The sequence below is a fragment of the Cornus florida genome, unplaced genomic scaffold (assembly GCF_030987335.1).
Source record: "Cornus florida cultivar Cherokee Brave unplaced genomic scaffold, ASM3098733v1 CherokeeBrave_3.0.0_Hap2_Chr05, whole genome shotgun sequence".
Lineage (NCBI taxonomy): Eukaryota > Viridiplantae > Streptophyta > Magnoliopsida > Cornales > Cornaceae > Cornus > Cornus florida.
The window spans coordinates 91373444-91390203 of NW_026775575.1; the positions used below are offsets into that span (position 1 = coordinate 91373444).

Consider the following 16760-nt stretch of genomic DNA (forward strand, 5'->3'; position numbering starts at 1 on the left):
CAATTTTTTTCATTCTCTTCCATCCAACCGAACAAAAAAAATTCCTTCTATTCAATTTTTTTCCTTCATACCGAACGCAACATAAAGGGTATTATAAATATGGATTTCCCTTTTATTTTTTATTAATTTTTTAGGTTCGAACCCATAAGGTAGATCTGGGACCACCGGGCCTCAAGCCCATTCGTACGTTACCTTTTAGTATTCTTTAACTCTTTCAAATCGGATATCTCAAACCAACTAGGGTTTATTTTTTTTTATTTTTTGGTCCTAGCTACATTAGGACACGAAACGTCGGTAGGTCTCTTAGAAGATTTACAAATTAGGTAGGTTTGTAGAAAGAAATCCTAACAACTCAAAACAAAACTATTGCTTCACTAGGAAACAAATAGCAAGCAAAAATAATGGCATACCCAGGTGGTTCTCATGGCGACCATGATGACCTAATCAGCAATCTCCCAGATCAACTGCTATGTTCAATCATCTCACTGCTTCCCGCCATAGACGCCGTAGCTACTTCAGTCTTGTCCAGACGGTGGACGTATCTGTGGAGGTTCGTTTCTCGTCTCGATTTCGACCCCGCGAAGGAGCCAACGGACCTTCTTGATTTATGTCCACCAGCGATCGTTCTACACACAGTATTCTCTCAATGGGGTGATAATCTAAACGTCTTCCGGATCACTCACGGTCCGGCAGAATGGCGGTTCAGCGGGCTATTGCCGGAATTGATCGATTACCTCAAAAATTACAACAGGATAGAAGAGCTCGAACTCACTCGTATAAGTGATGATTATTGCTCTGATGAGGACTGGAATCTCGAGAATTTGGTGCCGGCCGGTGTCTTCGGGTGCCAGACTCTCCGTGTCCTCCAACTCAACAACTACAAACTCATACCGGAATCCATTGCTGCTTTCCACGGTTGTGTGAATCTCACAACTCTAAAACTCAACTTGGTTCACTTAAACCCCGACAGTCTTTTCGAAATCAGATCTAACTGTGGATCCTTGGAGAATTTGAGCCTGTGTTCTTGTATTGGATTAGACTATCTTAAGATTTACGATCACAAGTTGAAGTTCTTGGAACTCCAGAACTTAGAGCTTATTGACCTCGAAATATGTGGCGATGGTTTCACAACACTATTGCTTCATGATGTTGAACTCTCCTCCAAAAGTAATCCTTATATTAACTGCCCAAACCTTCAAATATTTCGAGCATGTGCTAAAAATCTCGCAAATTCAGATATTCTCGAACGATGTTGTGGTCTTGTGGTAAGCAACTAGATTTCTCCCCCCTCTTTATATAATATATTTATTTATTTAAAAGTTTAAGCAAATACGCACATATTCACAATATTATTCTTAATAGAGATGGATTAATCTCTTAAGCCATTGAATAATGCATAGTCTGTTTTTATGTAATGAGAATAAGTACTTATCAATTTTTTCTTTAATTGTGTCATTAGTTTAGTAGCAATAGATATGGAGGAGGCAAACTTTCTCTTACGGATTTGCGCTTGTTATCGACTGAACTAGACTTGAACGACATAAGAGACAATATCTTACTGTCTTTCATCTTTAGAGGAAGCCTCCGTCTGCAAAAAATCTACATCACAATTCGGGTAAGTTGATCCAATATTGCCAGAATTAATAACACTTTAATTGTATAAGCATTCTTTTCTTATAGTAAGACCAAAAGTTAAGTGTGACAACGTTGCATGTAAATCAATCTTGAATTAAAGCAGTAGCTAGTTTTTATTTTTCTTTTTAAGGATATGGTCTATGAACAATTTGGCATTCTTGTGTTTTTCATTGTAGGACAACATGTACAGAAGTGAACCAGAACCAAGTTATAGATATAATATTCTATATCCTCTTCCATATTCTGAGATGGGGTATTGGGAAAAAGCAGAGTTGTCCGATAGCATAACGTATCACCTGAGGGTACTGTGGATAAAGGGTTTTACAGGAAAAGAGACGGAAATGAGGTTTGTTTCTCATCTCATCAAGAATGCTACTAGGTTGGAGAAAGCTGTGATACAATGCGACGATGAATGTTCGTTGGAAGGAGCAGTCACGATGATGAGCTTGCTATGGCTGCCAAAGGCCTCCATGGATGCTCCTGTAATCCTGAAACCAGGGCCCAAGTTTATGGCCGAGGTTGGTGATGATTTTGAACATTGGGTTTCCACACGTCCATGATACTGTGTTGAACATCAGTTTTAATTTCAAATTTCATATAATCATCATTATTATATGAATTTCAATATATAGAATTTGAATGTAGATATTTGGAAACTAATCATCCCTAGTTATTCTGCTATTTGGAAGAAGTCCAATTTGATTTTTTTTTTTTGCAAGAGAAGACTAATATTTAGCAATATTTTTGGGCACATAATCTTATTATCTTATTATATTAAATTTTATTTTTTTGGACAATGAATGTTGAGTTGACTATCGAAGAAATTGCTATTGCTGGTTCTCGTCACTTCACCAAGCATTCGAAGAAATATGCAAATTGAATTTTATTCATGAATTTTGCACCACTGCATATTTACTTTTTATAATGGTGGAATTCCCTCGGGTAAGGCCCTTTGAACCCACTCTTAAAAGATAAATTACAAAAATACTGGTGAGACTACAAGTCACCAACAATTCAAGAAGAATGCTGCCTTCGATGTGCCTTCAAAATGAAAATTTACTTTTGAAGATTTACAATACGCATATGCTGAATTTTTATTTATTTAGTTATTTATTGGTAAGCAAGTGTGTATATAAGGAGGAGAAAATAAGATATGTTAGAAATATATATTTTTTTGTATGTAAATCAAGCCATATATATTTTTTTTGGTTCGCTTGAAGTTGTTGTTGGAATCGAAAAAGTTACTCCTTCATTCCGTCCCGCAATAAATGTCTAATTTTCTAAAAGGATTATGTTTATAGAGATTTACTGTTTATAAATTCAATGTAAGAATATTAAATAGTAATGTTAAAAAATAATAATAACAATTATTTTTTAATTGGGACAATTATTTTAGAAAAGTGTGACGAAGAGAGTAGTATTTCACCAGAATTGTTTAGGCTTCACCGCCTGAATATTTCTTTTTGGATAAAATACAATAAATGAATTTAGAACAGTTAGGTGAAGTTAAACTTATCAAAATTTAGTTAGGTGAATTCTTCAAATTTACTATTATTGATATGAATAACGGGTGATTATTTTGAAATACCTAAGTTGTCCTTTTTAATGAATAATTTTTCTTTTCTTAAGTGAAAATTTTACATCATATCATCAACATTTTTTTTTTTTTGGAAAGATTTGAAACTTGACATTTCAAAATTCATTGAAAACACTAATCCACTGGGCTATCGAGACATCTGCATCAATATTTTACATTAATATAAGTAAACGTTTTACATTCTACAATATTAAAAAATAATTTAACAAATCATTTTAATAATGAAATTCTTGAAAATTTACATAATTTTTGTGAAAGTGCGTAGAAATCATTTAAGTAAAAAAAAATTTAACAAATCATTTTAACTATAATAAATTTTTGAATATTATTTTTTAAGTAAAAATTTTATGCCGAGTGTCTTATTGTCAACATTTTACATTAGTATAGTGAACGTTTTAAATTCTACAATATGACGGCCGATTAGGTATTTCAAAACAATGGACAGTGAAAGTTAATGTTCACATAAACCAATTTCAAGACTTCAAATTGGTTTATGCGATAAATTTGACTTCAGCTGACTGTAAATAACATCTCTAACAAATTGGTTTATGTGATAAATTTGACTTCAGCTGACTGTAAATAACATCTCTAAGCTCATTTATTTGTAATTTTCACTTTCTTTATTTTTACTTTTCATAAATTTACTGCAGTGTGTTCTATTGCATTGACCGACCCACAATACCTCGTGTCTTTTGAGTCGTCCAATGCGATGCTATACCTACAGAACTACACCAAATGCCCACTCAAATATGATATGGGTCATTATTATTAGGGTTACCTACAATGACACCCTTCAAATTTACCATAAGAATAAACATATATAAGTTGACCTATTTTTGAATAACGACAATTCTAAGTTTGATAAAGTTAACAAAGACACCACCCTTTGACACATTAAATTATCAATTTAAGCAATACAAACCTTTTTTATTGACTTAAATATCTTTGGATCAAATAAGTGTAAATGGGTTACCTGGTACAACCCATATGAGAAATACAATTTTTCTCTTTCCCCTCTTAAACCTTAACCCAAACAAGCCGCCATTGCCTCTCCCTCAAACCCACCACCAAATCCCTAACCCTTTCCGCCCCTAAACTCCTTACTACCATCGTCTCCATCCCCAAAACCACCCACTGCCACCACCACCACCACCATAACCAGCCGCCATTGCTTTTCCCTGTGTTGATGGTGGTTCAGGATGATATGAGGATTATATTCCACGTGAACCGGGAGTGCTGAGATCAGTATCCAAGTGGGGACCCAAGCAACACAAGGGATTCCCTGGAACTCAGGGATTGAGAAAGGGAAGGCAATGTATGGTGATACCCAGTAGGTTCGAGCTTTATGGTACTTGGTTGTTGAGAATCCCTTAACTCTGCCTTTAAGGCCAATTAACTTCTCCTATTTATAATGCTTCCAAACGGTCAATATCCGTCAGTTATAAAGGTGAGTTCCTTTTTGTCCGAGGGGTCGAGGACCCCTCCCTCTGACAGATGGGACATTGCTCATAGGGTGGAGGTACCTTCCCCCTTTAGTCTAGAGGGAAAGAGCTGTTTTGCCCCCCAATCTAAAGGGAAAATGGCGCTCCCTCATTAATGCAAGTCATGTCGGCTGTCTTTCATAATTAATAACCTCTTTTAGCCCCATCTAGAGCTCGACCTTGGGTATCGGTATCCTTTCCCCCTTGTGCTGACCTGCGAGAGGCGAACCCTTGGATCCCAGCCACCTGTCCACACTTCCTCAGACTCCCGAATTTGAAGGTAGAGAACGGATCTCTTCAAGGTATTGCCTTTTTGACCTTGCGAGATCCAGTTCAAACATTGCCCCCCGAGACTCCCATGAGTTCAGAGTGGGAAGAGCTCGGGGTAACAGACCTTGGTCCTTGAATTCCCTTCAGATCCCAGGTCGGGAATTCGAGATGGCCAGATTTCGAGGTCCCCTCATGTTCATGGCGAGGGGAGCTCGAGGTGACAGAGGTAATCACACACCCTAGGTCCTGTCTGCAGGAAGGGACCTCGAGCGATGGTAGTACAATGAGGAGGGACCCATCTGACTGGAGAGGGGTACGTCCTTGAAGGAGTGAAGGGTAGCGACCCCTTCCTCGCCAGTATTTCCAGTTATGAGGCGAGCAACCAAGGACTACCTGTCCCCCTTTTTCAATGACACGCCAGACAGATTCTGGCCAGGTGTGCCTATTGAGACAGGTGGTGCCACAAAAGCAGGTCATGCAGAGAATCTGTTCAATGAGGTGCCACATAAACAGGTGATGTGGCGAGTTCATCAACACCCTCAAACCGACCACCAAATCCCTCACCCTCTCCGCCCCTAAACTCCTCACCACCATCGTCTCCATCCCCAAAACCACCCACTGCCACCACCACCACGACCAGCGTCGCCACGTCCACCTCTAAAACTATCAATATTCCAACCCTCACAACCACCACTGTTCATTTCCGCAACTAAAACCCGAAATTCGACTTTAATGGGTTTTCTTGGAAGAGATATATGTTTCGGTGACGTAGAGGGAGCTTGGAGCTTGGCTAGCGGCGGGGCGTGTGTACACGCGTTAGATTTATTCGCAAAGACAACTATTAGCGCGTAAGAGCGTGATATAAAACAAGTTTGAGGCTGGTGAAGTCTTCGGCAACGGCGACTGCAATAAAGGGTGAATGGTATCACTAAGGTCCTCCACCTACTATGTTCGTAGTGGTCCGAGTTTGGGTTATTGCCAGTTATTCCTTACTCCTTCCAGCCTTGTCATAGCCACCGTCCTTTGTCCTCATCACCACCTACCACCACCAAGCTTATCACCACCTATTATTCACCGCCACCATTCTATGAACCACCATAACCACTGTCGCCACCGTCCTCATCTTTCTAGCTATCACCATGCCATGAACCACCATTGCCACTGCCAAGGGCGAATCCAAGGGTGGGCGAAGTCTGGCTATCACCATGCCATGAACCACCATTGCCACTGCCAAAGACGAATCCAAGGGTGGGCAAAGTTGGGCTTCAGCCCACCTCATAAAAAAAAAATTTACCATACTACTTTAAGCCCAGCCAAAAAAAAAAATAAATAAATAAAATAGTAATGGTAGCCCAATCCAAAATTAGCCCACCCCATTCAAAAAAGCTGAATCCACCCTTGGTCTAAACCTTCGAGTTAAAAGGTTGTTTGGGATCAGAATGTCAATGGTATCTTTAATCTCTCCCGATTATCGCCGTTATCTCCCCACCTACTGTTACGTTATTCTAAGCTCATGGTCATATGAAATTGCAATTTTGGACTGTAAAATAATTTTCTAAAAATGGCAACCTTTAGTTATTCAATAGATTAAATTATTTAATGAAAGAAAAAATATAAGTTGAGGTTTTTATATCATCTCCTCTAAAAATGACACGGGATTGCACACAAGAATTGTTCTTTTCTAATCCTAACATGAACTAAAACTAAATCTATTTGAACAATTTTACTACGCATAAATTGGAACCAAATCAGAGAGTGAGAACTACCTTAATTTGGCTGTTGATTGATCAGCGATGGTGATGTAGATCAGTAAATGGCTATGGCCATGTATATTTGTGTGTGTGAGTGAGTGGGGAATAGAGAGAATGGAGTTGGAACATCACTGTAGTACCATGTTTGTTTGTGGGTCTTTGTCTGTTTGTATCAGCATATAATTATTTCTCGCGAAAAAAATATATATATATCGACAGACCCTAATCAGGATTAAAATATTAGGCACAAGCATCAAATATGGCAATCAATTGGACATTAATTAAAACATTATAATACATACATATATATAGAGAGAGGAAGAATAAAATGAACTGAGAGCTGAGGAACTGGTTTCATGGAAGGCCAGGATGATGAATTGATGAGGAAAGAGGAGTGAATTGCAAAACCCCGTTTCAGATTTAGCATGAAACCAGTTTACTCAGTCGTTGGCTGGTTTTAGAAACCAGTTGTTTAGCTGTGTAAGTTTTTCATCACATGCTCCCAAGAAAAATATTAATTAATCTAATTTTACTTTTTTTTAAAACTTTTATTTTGAATTTACAAATGTTTTTGTTCGTTGGGGTTCATGTGTAAGAGTTTTAGCGGAAAGAAGAACTGGATAATTTCATATAATAGTGGAATTTGATGGTTCTAGACAGGGCCGGCCCTGGCCCAAGGGGACCAAGGCGGTCGCCTTGGGGCTCAAATTTTAGAGGGCCTCAAAATTTTGAGGACCGTAGAAGATGGAGAAAAAAATATTTTAAGTTAGGAGAAGTCTTGGCCGGCTTGGGCCTCAAATTTTGAGGCCCATAGGGATGTAAAAATTAAAAAAACCGAGTATTGAGTTGGGGCAAGTTTCAGACCACAATCTGCTTCGACACTCCGCAGGACGCAGCCTCCGCTATCGCCTCAGGTGACAAGGTATGTTCATCCTCTTTCTCTCTTCTCTCTTCTCTCTCCTTTTGCATGAATCGATCTTTTATATATGTTTCTTTCTTTCGTTCATCTCATCATTTGATTTGTTCTAACTTTGGTCCGTTTGATTCGGGCCTTTACCTTAATTCCAATAGTGAAAAGTAGCTTCCAAACTAGGATTTTTTTGTGTGTGTGTGTCACTGTGTGTGATGGCTATCAAAAGCTGAATGAATACATTATGGTTCTCTTAGTATTTTAATAAATGTGTGCCTTCCTACATGTGTCTTTCATGGCGATCGAGTCCATTATCTATGGCAGGCACTTTTCTTTTCTTTTTTTCCTCCCCCTAATTCCACTCCAATCTCACAATAGCAGCAATCATACCCCTTTTCCTCATAAGTTTTTGCATTTTCACATTCAATCCTACGAAAATTAAGGATCCCTTCTAGTGGGTTGAGCCGTTGAGGTCATAATTAACTTTTTCGATCTCTAAATTATGCTCATACTTAAAAGTGCCAAATTAAGGGTTTTTTTTTTTTTTTTTATATTTTATTTTTATATGAAGATACATACCACCGTTATATTTTTTTTTATATTTTTTTTCATAGAAAGTTAGTCAATGAACATGAAGATTTAATGAACGAAGATTATAGTCATTAGATAGTTGTCTTATGCACAGTGCACATGCCCACAATTAAATTAGCTATAAAATTTAAAAACATCGTGTGAAAATTTTTCACTCTTATAATTTTTTTTGCACGTGCGAAACTTAAGGGTCTCACATTTAAAAATTTGCCTAAAGCCTCTCAAAATATTTGAAATCTGAGGGCCGGCCCTAGTTCTAGAGAGAGGAAGAGAAGTGGATGGAAAAATGGGTTACATTGTAATAAAGAGAGGCCAAAGGTTATACGTATATAAGATCAGAGGGTATAATGGTCATAATGAAGGGCACTTTTGGAATTAATAGTCAACATTTAATCATGTGCAAAAATTTATGACCATAAAATTGATTTTGAAAGTGTTCACTTTTGGAAGTATTATGACTCTATGAGCAAGGGTGGATTCAGGATTTCTAGGTGGGGTGGGCTAACATTAAACATGAATAATAATAAATTAGTTTAGGTCTTTATTTTAGTATGGTGGCTGAATTTACTTGAGCTTTATTAAATTTTTGGGGTGGGTTAATACAATAAGTTTTTTTTTTTTTGGGCTGGGCTAATATATTAGTATAGTAAAAAAAAATTTTTTTTTTGGGTGGGCTACAGCCCACCTTTGCCTACCCCTGTGTCCGTCCCTGGTATGGACGGATAAGCCATTTGACCACTTAATGAAGAAGTGTCAAATTTCGACAACCTTTCTTTCTTCACTGCTTCTGTTATACTTCTTCCTCATCGCCTCTACACCTTTTCCGGTCGCCATCCACGGCGGCAGAAAACACTGTGTCATAAGACTTCAGAATCGCTTTGGTTCCACGATGCGGTGGTCGAGTACAGCTCGAGAAAATTGGCCCCTCGCACACTGAAACCCAAATTAAATTTGTCCCCCCTCTAATCTCCTTGAATGAACGAATGGAACTGAGGCACACCCAGACAAATTTTGGCAAGCCATCAGTTTAGTCCTTAGGGGTATCCAAGGAATTTTGCAATTTCATGTTTTTTTATTTATTTTTTTAAAATGTTAATTATATGGGGATATATGTAATTGCACGTTCAAATCGGACAGAATAGTGAATTCCGGTTGCCCGGGGGGTGGCGTGGGCCACTCTCATTTCTTACGATAATGGGTATATGTTATATTTATTGGTTTGCATGATTGATTTAGGTTTTGATGAAATTAAAATAATTGGAAAAATCAATAAAAAAATGAAACTAAACTTTTCCCATTAAACCTTTCACGCCATCTCAACTCACAATATCATACATGTCTACTATCAATTTTATGAGTTTTCTTCCGTAATACCATTTCTTTTATGATAAATTTATGCTATTAAAATAATAAATTATAATTTTTCATAGGCAAGGATAATTTTTTTGAGTCGGTCACCTTGTTTATTCGGGATGGCGCACCCGAACACATTCGGGTTGAGCGTTTGCTAGCCAGCGCTGGGCATAGGCGACCCAAGCGGTCACCTAGGGCCTCCAATTTGGAAGGGCCTCAAAAATTTAAATTTCCTTATATAATTATAATTATTTCCTAATTTTATTAAAAACTAATAAATATAAAATTTTAATGTTGGGCCTAAAAAATTTATATCCTAAAATAAAATTTTATTTTCTCACTTTTCTCTCTCCGCCTCATTTACATTTTTTAATTACTCCCTCCGTCGAGTAGTAATTTTTAAGGGGACATGTGGAACCATGTATTGTCGGCCTAAAAAATTACTATGTTTCCCTTTTAAGTTTTAAATATTAAAGTTTGAAATTTAAACTCAAATGACATTTTTGGAATGATGTGAAATATATTGTTTGAAAAAGGAAAGTGGACACTTATTTTGGAACGGATAAAAAAAGAAAACATGTGGAACCATGTATTGTCGGCCTAAAAAATTTTCCCTTTTAAGTTTTAAATATTAAAATTTGAAATTTAAACTCAAATGACATTTTTGGAATGATGTGAAATATATTGTTTGAAAAAGGAAAGTGGACACTTATTTTGGGACGGACAAAAAAAGAAAACATGACACTTATTTTGGGACGAAGGAAGTAAACTCTAACCGATACAGAAATATTAGACCCCATCCTTAAATGACTCTATTTATTTATTCCTCTCTCTCTTCCTTGTATAGAATCTTAATATTTACATGGATTTATATTCTTAAATAATTTTTTTTTTTTTTTTTCTCTCTCTCTCTCATTCATTTACAATACTAAATTTTTCTTTTTTGGTACGTTATAATGAGAAAATTACACATAGATAGAGTTAGTAGTCCTAAATAACAAATTGATCAATTTTAAAAATTGATTTTTCATTTTGAATGAATTAAAAATAATAATTACAAATGCATCAAGAACTATTGTTAAGGTCCAAATTGCCCTATAAACTCTTATTCCAAAATACCAAAATATCCTTTTTTAAATTATATAATTTTATAATATTAAAATAGATAATTTAAAACTAGTTCATAGCACATCTTTTACTTCTATGAAGGAGATAAAATCCAATGGTTTGTCTTCATATATGTTTAGAAGGTTGCTCTCATAATTTCATTATAACCATATATATATATTATAAATTTATATTCTAACTTAGAAGAGAATGGTTCTTGTCTAATAAAAAAGATGCAAATTTTTGTAAATAAATGTCATTTGCCTAAATAGATATTTGCTACAACTATTACGAATTTTTTTCCAAGTATAAATTCATTCTTAAATAATTTTCTTTATCTTACAAGTAGTTACCACATTATGTAAATGACATTCTTGATCATGCCTTACGTTGGACTCCATCTCTGTAACTTATATTTATAGTACTTAATACCTTTTATTTCAGCTTTGGTGGATGTCTTTTGGTCTTAATTAACATCTGCTAAATTTAGCACCTTAATATGCTATTAGTATTAAGCAAGGTGTTAGTTTTATTTATTATTTTTTTAGTATTTTGAAAATTTATGATTATAAAAAGATTCTTTTGATATTTTACAATAAGGGCTAGAAGAATATTTTGAGGCTTAATAATAATTCTCGATATATTTGTAATTATTTTATTTAATTAAAATAAACTAAAAAATAAACTTTTAAAATAGAATATTTGGTTATCCATAATCTCAATTAGTTTTTCCAATATTGAATATGTTTTCAACCGATCTCCCTTGTGACACCTAAAACTAGATGGAGGAAGACACGTACTAGCACGCAGAAAGAATGACCTACCAAACAGGTGGTTCTGATCCAGATCTCCTAACGAGCAATCTCCCAGATCATCTGATGATACGTTCAATCATCTCACTGTCTCACTGCTTCCGGCAAAAGAAGCCGTAAGAACTTCCATCTTGTCTAGCCGGTTGAGGCACCAATGGAGGTCCGTTCCTCGCCTGGATTTCAAAAAAAAAAAAAAATCCAAGGTCGGGCAAGTACGGTTTAATTCCACTCGAAATCATTCAACACGTAGTGTTGTGTCACTTGGGTAATGTACCCGTCTGCCGGATTACTCAGCATCGGAAGGACTGGTCGTCCGGGCCGTTGCCGGAGTTGATCGATGACCTCAGAGTGAACAAAGGCATAGAAGACCTCATTCTCACTGCTGAAATTCATTGGTCAGATGAGAACCCTACTATGTTACCGGCTAGTGTCTTCCGCTGCCAAACTCTCCGTGTCCTAGAACACAATAACTACGAATTCGGAGCCAACTCCATTACTGCTTTTCAAGGTTGTGTGAATCTCACCACTCTAAAACTCATCTCTGTAAGAATGTCTACCCCTGATAGTCTTTTCACAATCATATCTAACTGTGGATTCTTGGAGAATTTGAGCCTATGTTCTTGTACTGGATTAATTGATCTTAAGATTAATTCTCATCACAAGTTGAAGTTTTTGGAACTCCGGAGCTTATTTTTAGAGAATATGGTCATATGTGGCAAGGGTGTCACTATACTTTTGCTTGACCATGTTAGCATTGGCTCCACAAGTGTTTATATTAAATGTCCAAACCTTAGATTGCTTCGATTTAATAAATGTAGAAACTTCACAATTTCAGAGATTTTCAAAGGCTGCTATGATCTTGATCAGTCATTGTTGCCAGCTAGTGTCCACCGGTGTGATACTCTCCGTGTTCTCGAACTCGGAAGTGAGGACAACAAGCTCATACCCGAGTCCATTGCTGCTTTTCAAGGTTGTGTGCATCTCACAACCTTAAAACTCATCCACATTCCAATATCCCCAGATAGTCTTTTCAGAATCAAATCTCACTGTGAGTTCTTGGAGAATTTGAGCTTGTGTTCTTGTATTGGATTAAATGTTCTTAAGATTTCTGATCACAAGTTGAAGTTTTTCGAACTCCGGAACTTTGACACAAATGAGGTGGATATATGTGGCAATGGTGTCACTGTGCTAGTGGTTCATAATGTTGAAACCTCCTCCAGAAGATTTTTTATTAACTGCCCAAACCTTAGAGTATTTCAAGCTCATAAGAATATCACAAATCTCACAAATTCAGAGATTCAAAAGGATATTACAAATCTCACAAATTCAGAGATTCTCGAACGATGTTCTGGTCTTCTGGTAAGTTAATTTCTCCTCTAAATACACATTTATGTTTTCGGAAGTTTAAATAAACAAGCACACACCCACAATATTGCCCCCTAATAGGACTCAGATTCTCAATCTAATGCCATTCAATGATATATAGTTTTAATAAATACTTATTAATCCTTTTCTTTTAATATCTCATTAGAGAAGTAGTACTGAACATGGAGGAGACTATCTTTCTATGGCGAATTTGCGTGAGTTATGCACTGAATTAGACTTGAACGATTTAAGAGACAATGTCTTACTCGCTTTCATCTTTAGCGCTAGTGCCCATTTACAGAAGATCTACATCACAAATCAGGTAATTAAGTTGATCCAATCCCAGAATTAAAGTTATATGATAATTTTAGTTTACTTGTATACTGTATATTAGCATTCTTTTCTTATAGTAATGAATGATAAAGGTAAGCATGACCATATTGAATACGGTGATTTCTGTCTTTCTTGGCATCATTTCATGTAAATTAACAATGTTAAGGATCAGGTTTGCATCCAAATTCAACAAATAATGAAAATTTTAGCATTTTTTTAATGTAGTCTTCTCATCATTCTGTAGGGGTTCTTTATTTATGATTAATCAAATACAATAGAAGATGGTGATATCTAAATACAGAAGGTGATTCAAGAGGACCAAACAGCCTTTTTTTCTCCCCCTTTCCTATGGTGTAAGGACTTGTTTATTTATGGTCTCAGCCAATGCTTGTTTTCTTGAGAGTTTAGCGCTGGACCTGGCCCCATCTTGCTAGAGTAGTCATCATGACCCTATTGGGTCATGTAGGGTTGCCTTGGTCTTTTTGCTCTAACTAGGGTACAATCGCATTAAATGCCCATCTCTTCGAACGCGGCGATAGCTGGGAGGCATTAATGTGACTATAAGTGTTGCAGCCGGAGCACGTGGGTACATCGTTTCACTGGTTAGACTTATAGTTTAGGTGAATATGCTCCATGGACCCCACCGAATCTGTTTTTCGAGAGTCCGGGGTCGAGACGCTATGCTTGGCTGATACATCTCGAGTGAGGGTCAATGTACCTAGAACATACATTCTGCCTATACAATTGGTCTTACCCTGACATGGATATGTCCCCTACACATTCTTTTCTTATAGTAATTATGTAAAGGTAAGTATAACCATATTGCATGCAATTCTAGTCTGAATTACAGCAGTGATTTTTATTTTTCTTAGTTTCATTTCATGTAAAACAATGTTAAAGATCAGGCTTGCCTCCATATTAATCAAATATTCATGAAAATTTAGCATTTTTTTTTTTTTTTTTAATGTAGTATTCTAATTGTACGTTTAACTTTCCCAATTAGGCAAACGCAAATTCTAGAGAAAGAAAACTTCCATATGATCAGGCTAAGTTTTGGGAAAAAAGAGAGTTGTCCGATAGCATAACTCATCAGCTCAGGGTAGTGTGGATTAGGGGTTTTGCAGGAAAAGAGAGAGAAATGAGGCTTGCTTCTCATCTCATCAAGAATGCTACTATGTTGGAGAAAATTGTGATACAATGGAACTATAATCGCTCACCTGAAAGAGTAGTCGCTGCAAAGGTGTTGCAATCGCTGCCAAAGGCCTCCAAGAATGCTTCTGTAATCCTGGAACCAGGGCACTGATGGAAGAATGGGAGTTGATCAAGAGAAGACTTCAGTGCCCAATTTGATCGAAAATTTTGAGAACTTAGTACATGCTTAGTGTTTTCTGTTTTTTTATATGTTCAATGCATATGCTGAATCTTTTCTTCTTCTTTTTTGCCTTTTTTCTGGGTAAATAAATGTCTATATACAAAAAGCAAAAACTGGGATATGCTGAATTTTTAATTTTTTTCAACAAATCTGAAATTTTCTTTTTAACTGGGATATAAACGTTTGTATTTGAAGCTGTGGAGATCGATCAATCAAAGAAGAATTGTTTTGGCTTCATGGGTGTGAATCTTTCTTTCTTTCCTTTTTTTTTTTTTTTTTTCACGTCATTATTTTTTCCAACTCATTTCAAATCAAAGTTTTCCATTTTTTAAAGGATCAATTGTTTTGGGACTCCAATGTTGTTATTTCTCTACAACTTACATTGTTTATGAATCCTTTCTCAAACTTTCAATAAGCAAAGCATATCCTAAGATACACATATGGGCAATTAATGAGGACAATAAGCAAAGCATATGGGTTAAGTGGGTGAAAACTTACCTCATTAAATCTCAATGCTTCTGGGACATGCAGGTTGCTCAGAGCAGTTCCTGCTGCTGGAGGAAAATTATGCTTCTGAGAGGCTTGGCTCGACAATTCATCAAATGGAAGGTGGGCAATGCATCTTCAGCTCGACAATTCATCAAATGGAAGGTGGGCAATGGATCTTCTGTTCAATATGGGATTAACCAAGACTTGGTCTATGCCACAACAACCACTGCATAACATTAACCACGAGTTCAACCCAGAACTCAGTCCTGCACAAAAGAACCATTCACTCAATTTCTCTCAAGCTCCACTCATGCTCAATGATTGATACCCATACCCCTTCTAGCAAAAGATTCATTCAGGACTGGGACCTTCCTCCGTCGTGCCTCCGTCCTCCTTCGAGACCGCCTGATCTTCATGACTGAAAGCTCCTCAACTGTACGACCTCTTGATGCCATAGCCGGGGGTTGAGCTCTTGCCGTCAACATGGCAACTTGATTTCACTCTCTTAGGCTCAGTTTGGTTGGAGGGAAATGGAAGCAAAAGGAAGGAAATTAGACTATTAAAGGAAAAAAAAAAAAATTGGAGGAATTTGGGAGGTTTAAACACATCATTTTTTAATGAAAGTTTGTTAGTATCAATTTTATCTTTTAATAAATTAAAAAAAAAAAAAAGTTATGATAATAAATTCATTAAAATACATTCCATTTCTTTAGTTTTTCAAATGTAATTATTATCATTTTTATTATTTTATTTTTTTAATCAACTAAACATAATTAGTGATTAACAATATTTTCTCTTCTCCTTCCTTTTCTTGTCGCCTATTTGAATATGTGGCCTCCTTGGTTGGGTCTGTTTTTATTTATTTATTGAGCTTATTTATTTGTTAAAGTATATAAGAAGGGGAAAATAAGATATGCTGAATAGTGTTTTTTTTTTTTTTTTTCCAAATATTGGTATGTTAATTTGTAAATCAATCCAATAGATATATATTTTGCTTGAAGTTGTTTTTGGAATCGAAAAAAGTTATTTCACAAAAATTGTTCAGGCTTTCAGGGACGTGAATATTTCTTTTGGGAAAATTACCGAGGGGGGGTTATTTACAGTTAAGTGAAGTCAACCTTGTCAAATTTCAGTCAAATGAAAATTTCAAATTTACTCACGTAAATTTGAACTTTCACTGTTGAATGTTTTGAAATACTTGGGTTGTCTTACGTTTGAAAGTTTTAATTTTCTTGAGTGAAAGTTCTACATACAGTCCACGTTTAAAAAATAATTTAACAAATTATTATAATATGAATTTGTTAAAATTTATACAATAAAAATTAACAAATCATTCTAATAATGAAAGTAATGAACAGTGATTGAGTATGTCAACTTAAACTTCACCCGATTATAAATAGTCATCTATAAGTTCATTTATCTGTAATTGTTCGTGTTTAATTACTGCAGTGTGTTGTACAGTTGTACTGCACTCACAATACCGAATATTTGTGAGTCGTCCAATGCGGCGGTGTTATACTGGACTGCACCAAATGCCACTCAAATTTGATGTGGATTGATTACTTTTTTTCTTTTTTCTTTTTTCTTTTTTTTTTTTTTTTTTTTTTTTCAGCTCATTTCAAAGTAATGTTTTCTATTTGATGTTTAATGATCAATTCTTTTTGGGATTTCAATTCTCTTATATTTTTACAACT

At 35.9% G+C, this 16760-nt stretch overlaps 2 protein-coding genes across 2 annotated transcripts; both read left to right on the forward strand.

Annotated features, from left to right (window-relative positions):
• The first annotated feature begins 401 nt into the window (after positions 1 to 401).
• LOC132309697 (F-box protein At1g80960-like) lies at positions 402 to 2195 on the forward strand. Its single transcript, XM_059807983.1, has 3 exons — positions 402 to 1265; positions 1460 to 1615; positions 1812 to 2195. Exons 1-3 carry the CDS (start codon positions 402 to 404, stop codon positions 2193 to 2195), a joined length of 1404 nt encoding a protein of 467 aa, XP_059663966.1.
• Positions 2196 to 11357: 9162 nt separating this feature from the next.
• On the forward strand, positions 11358 to 14873 carry LOC132307585 (uncharacterized). Its single transcript, XM_059805394.1, has 3 exons — positions 11358 to 12866; positions 13039 to 13194; positions 14209 to 14873. The coding sequence occupies exons 1-3, from the start codon at positions 11922 to 11924 to the stop codon at positions 14506 to 14508; spliced, it is 1401 nt and encodes a 466-aa protein (XP_059661377.1). The 5' UTR covers positions 11358 to 11921; the 3' UTR covers positions 14509 to 14873.
• Positions 14874 to 16760: the final 1887 nt, after the last annotated feature.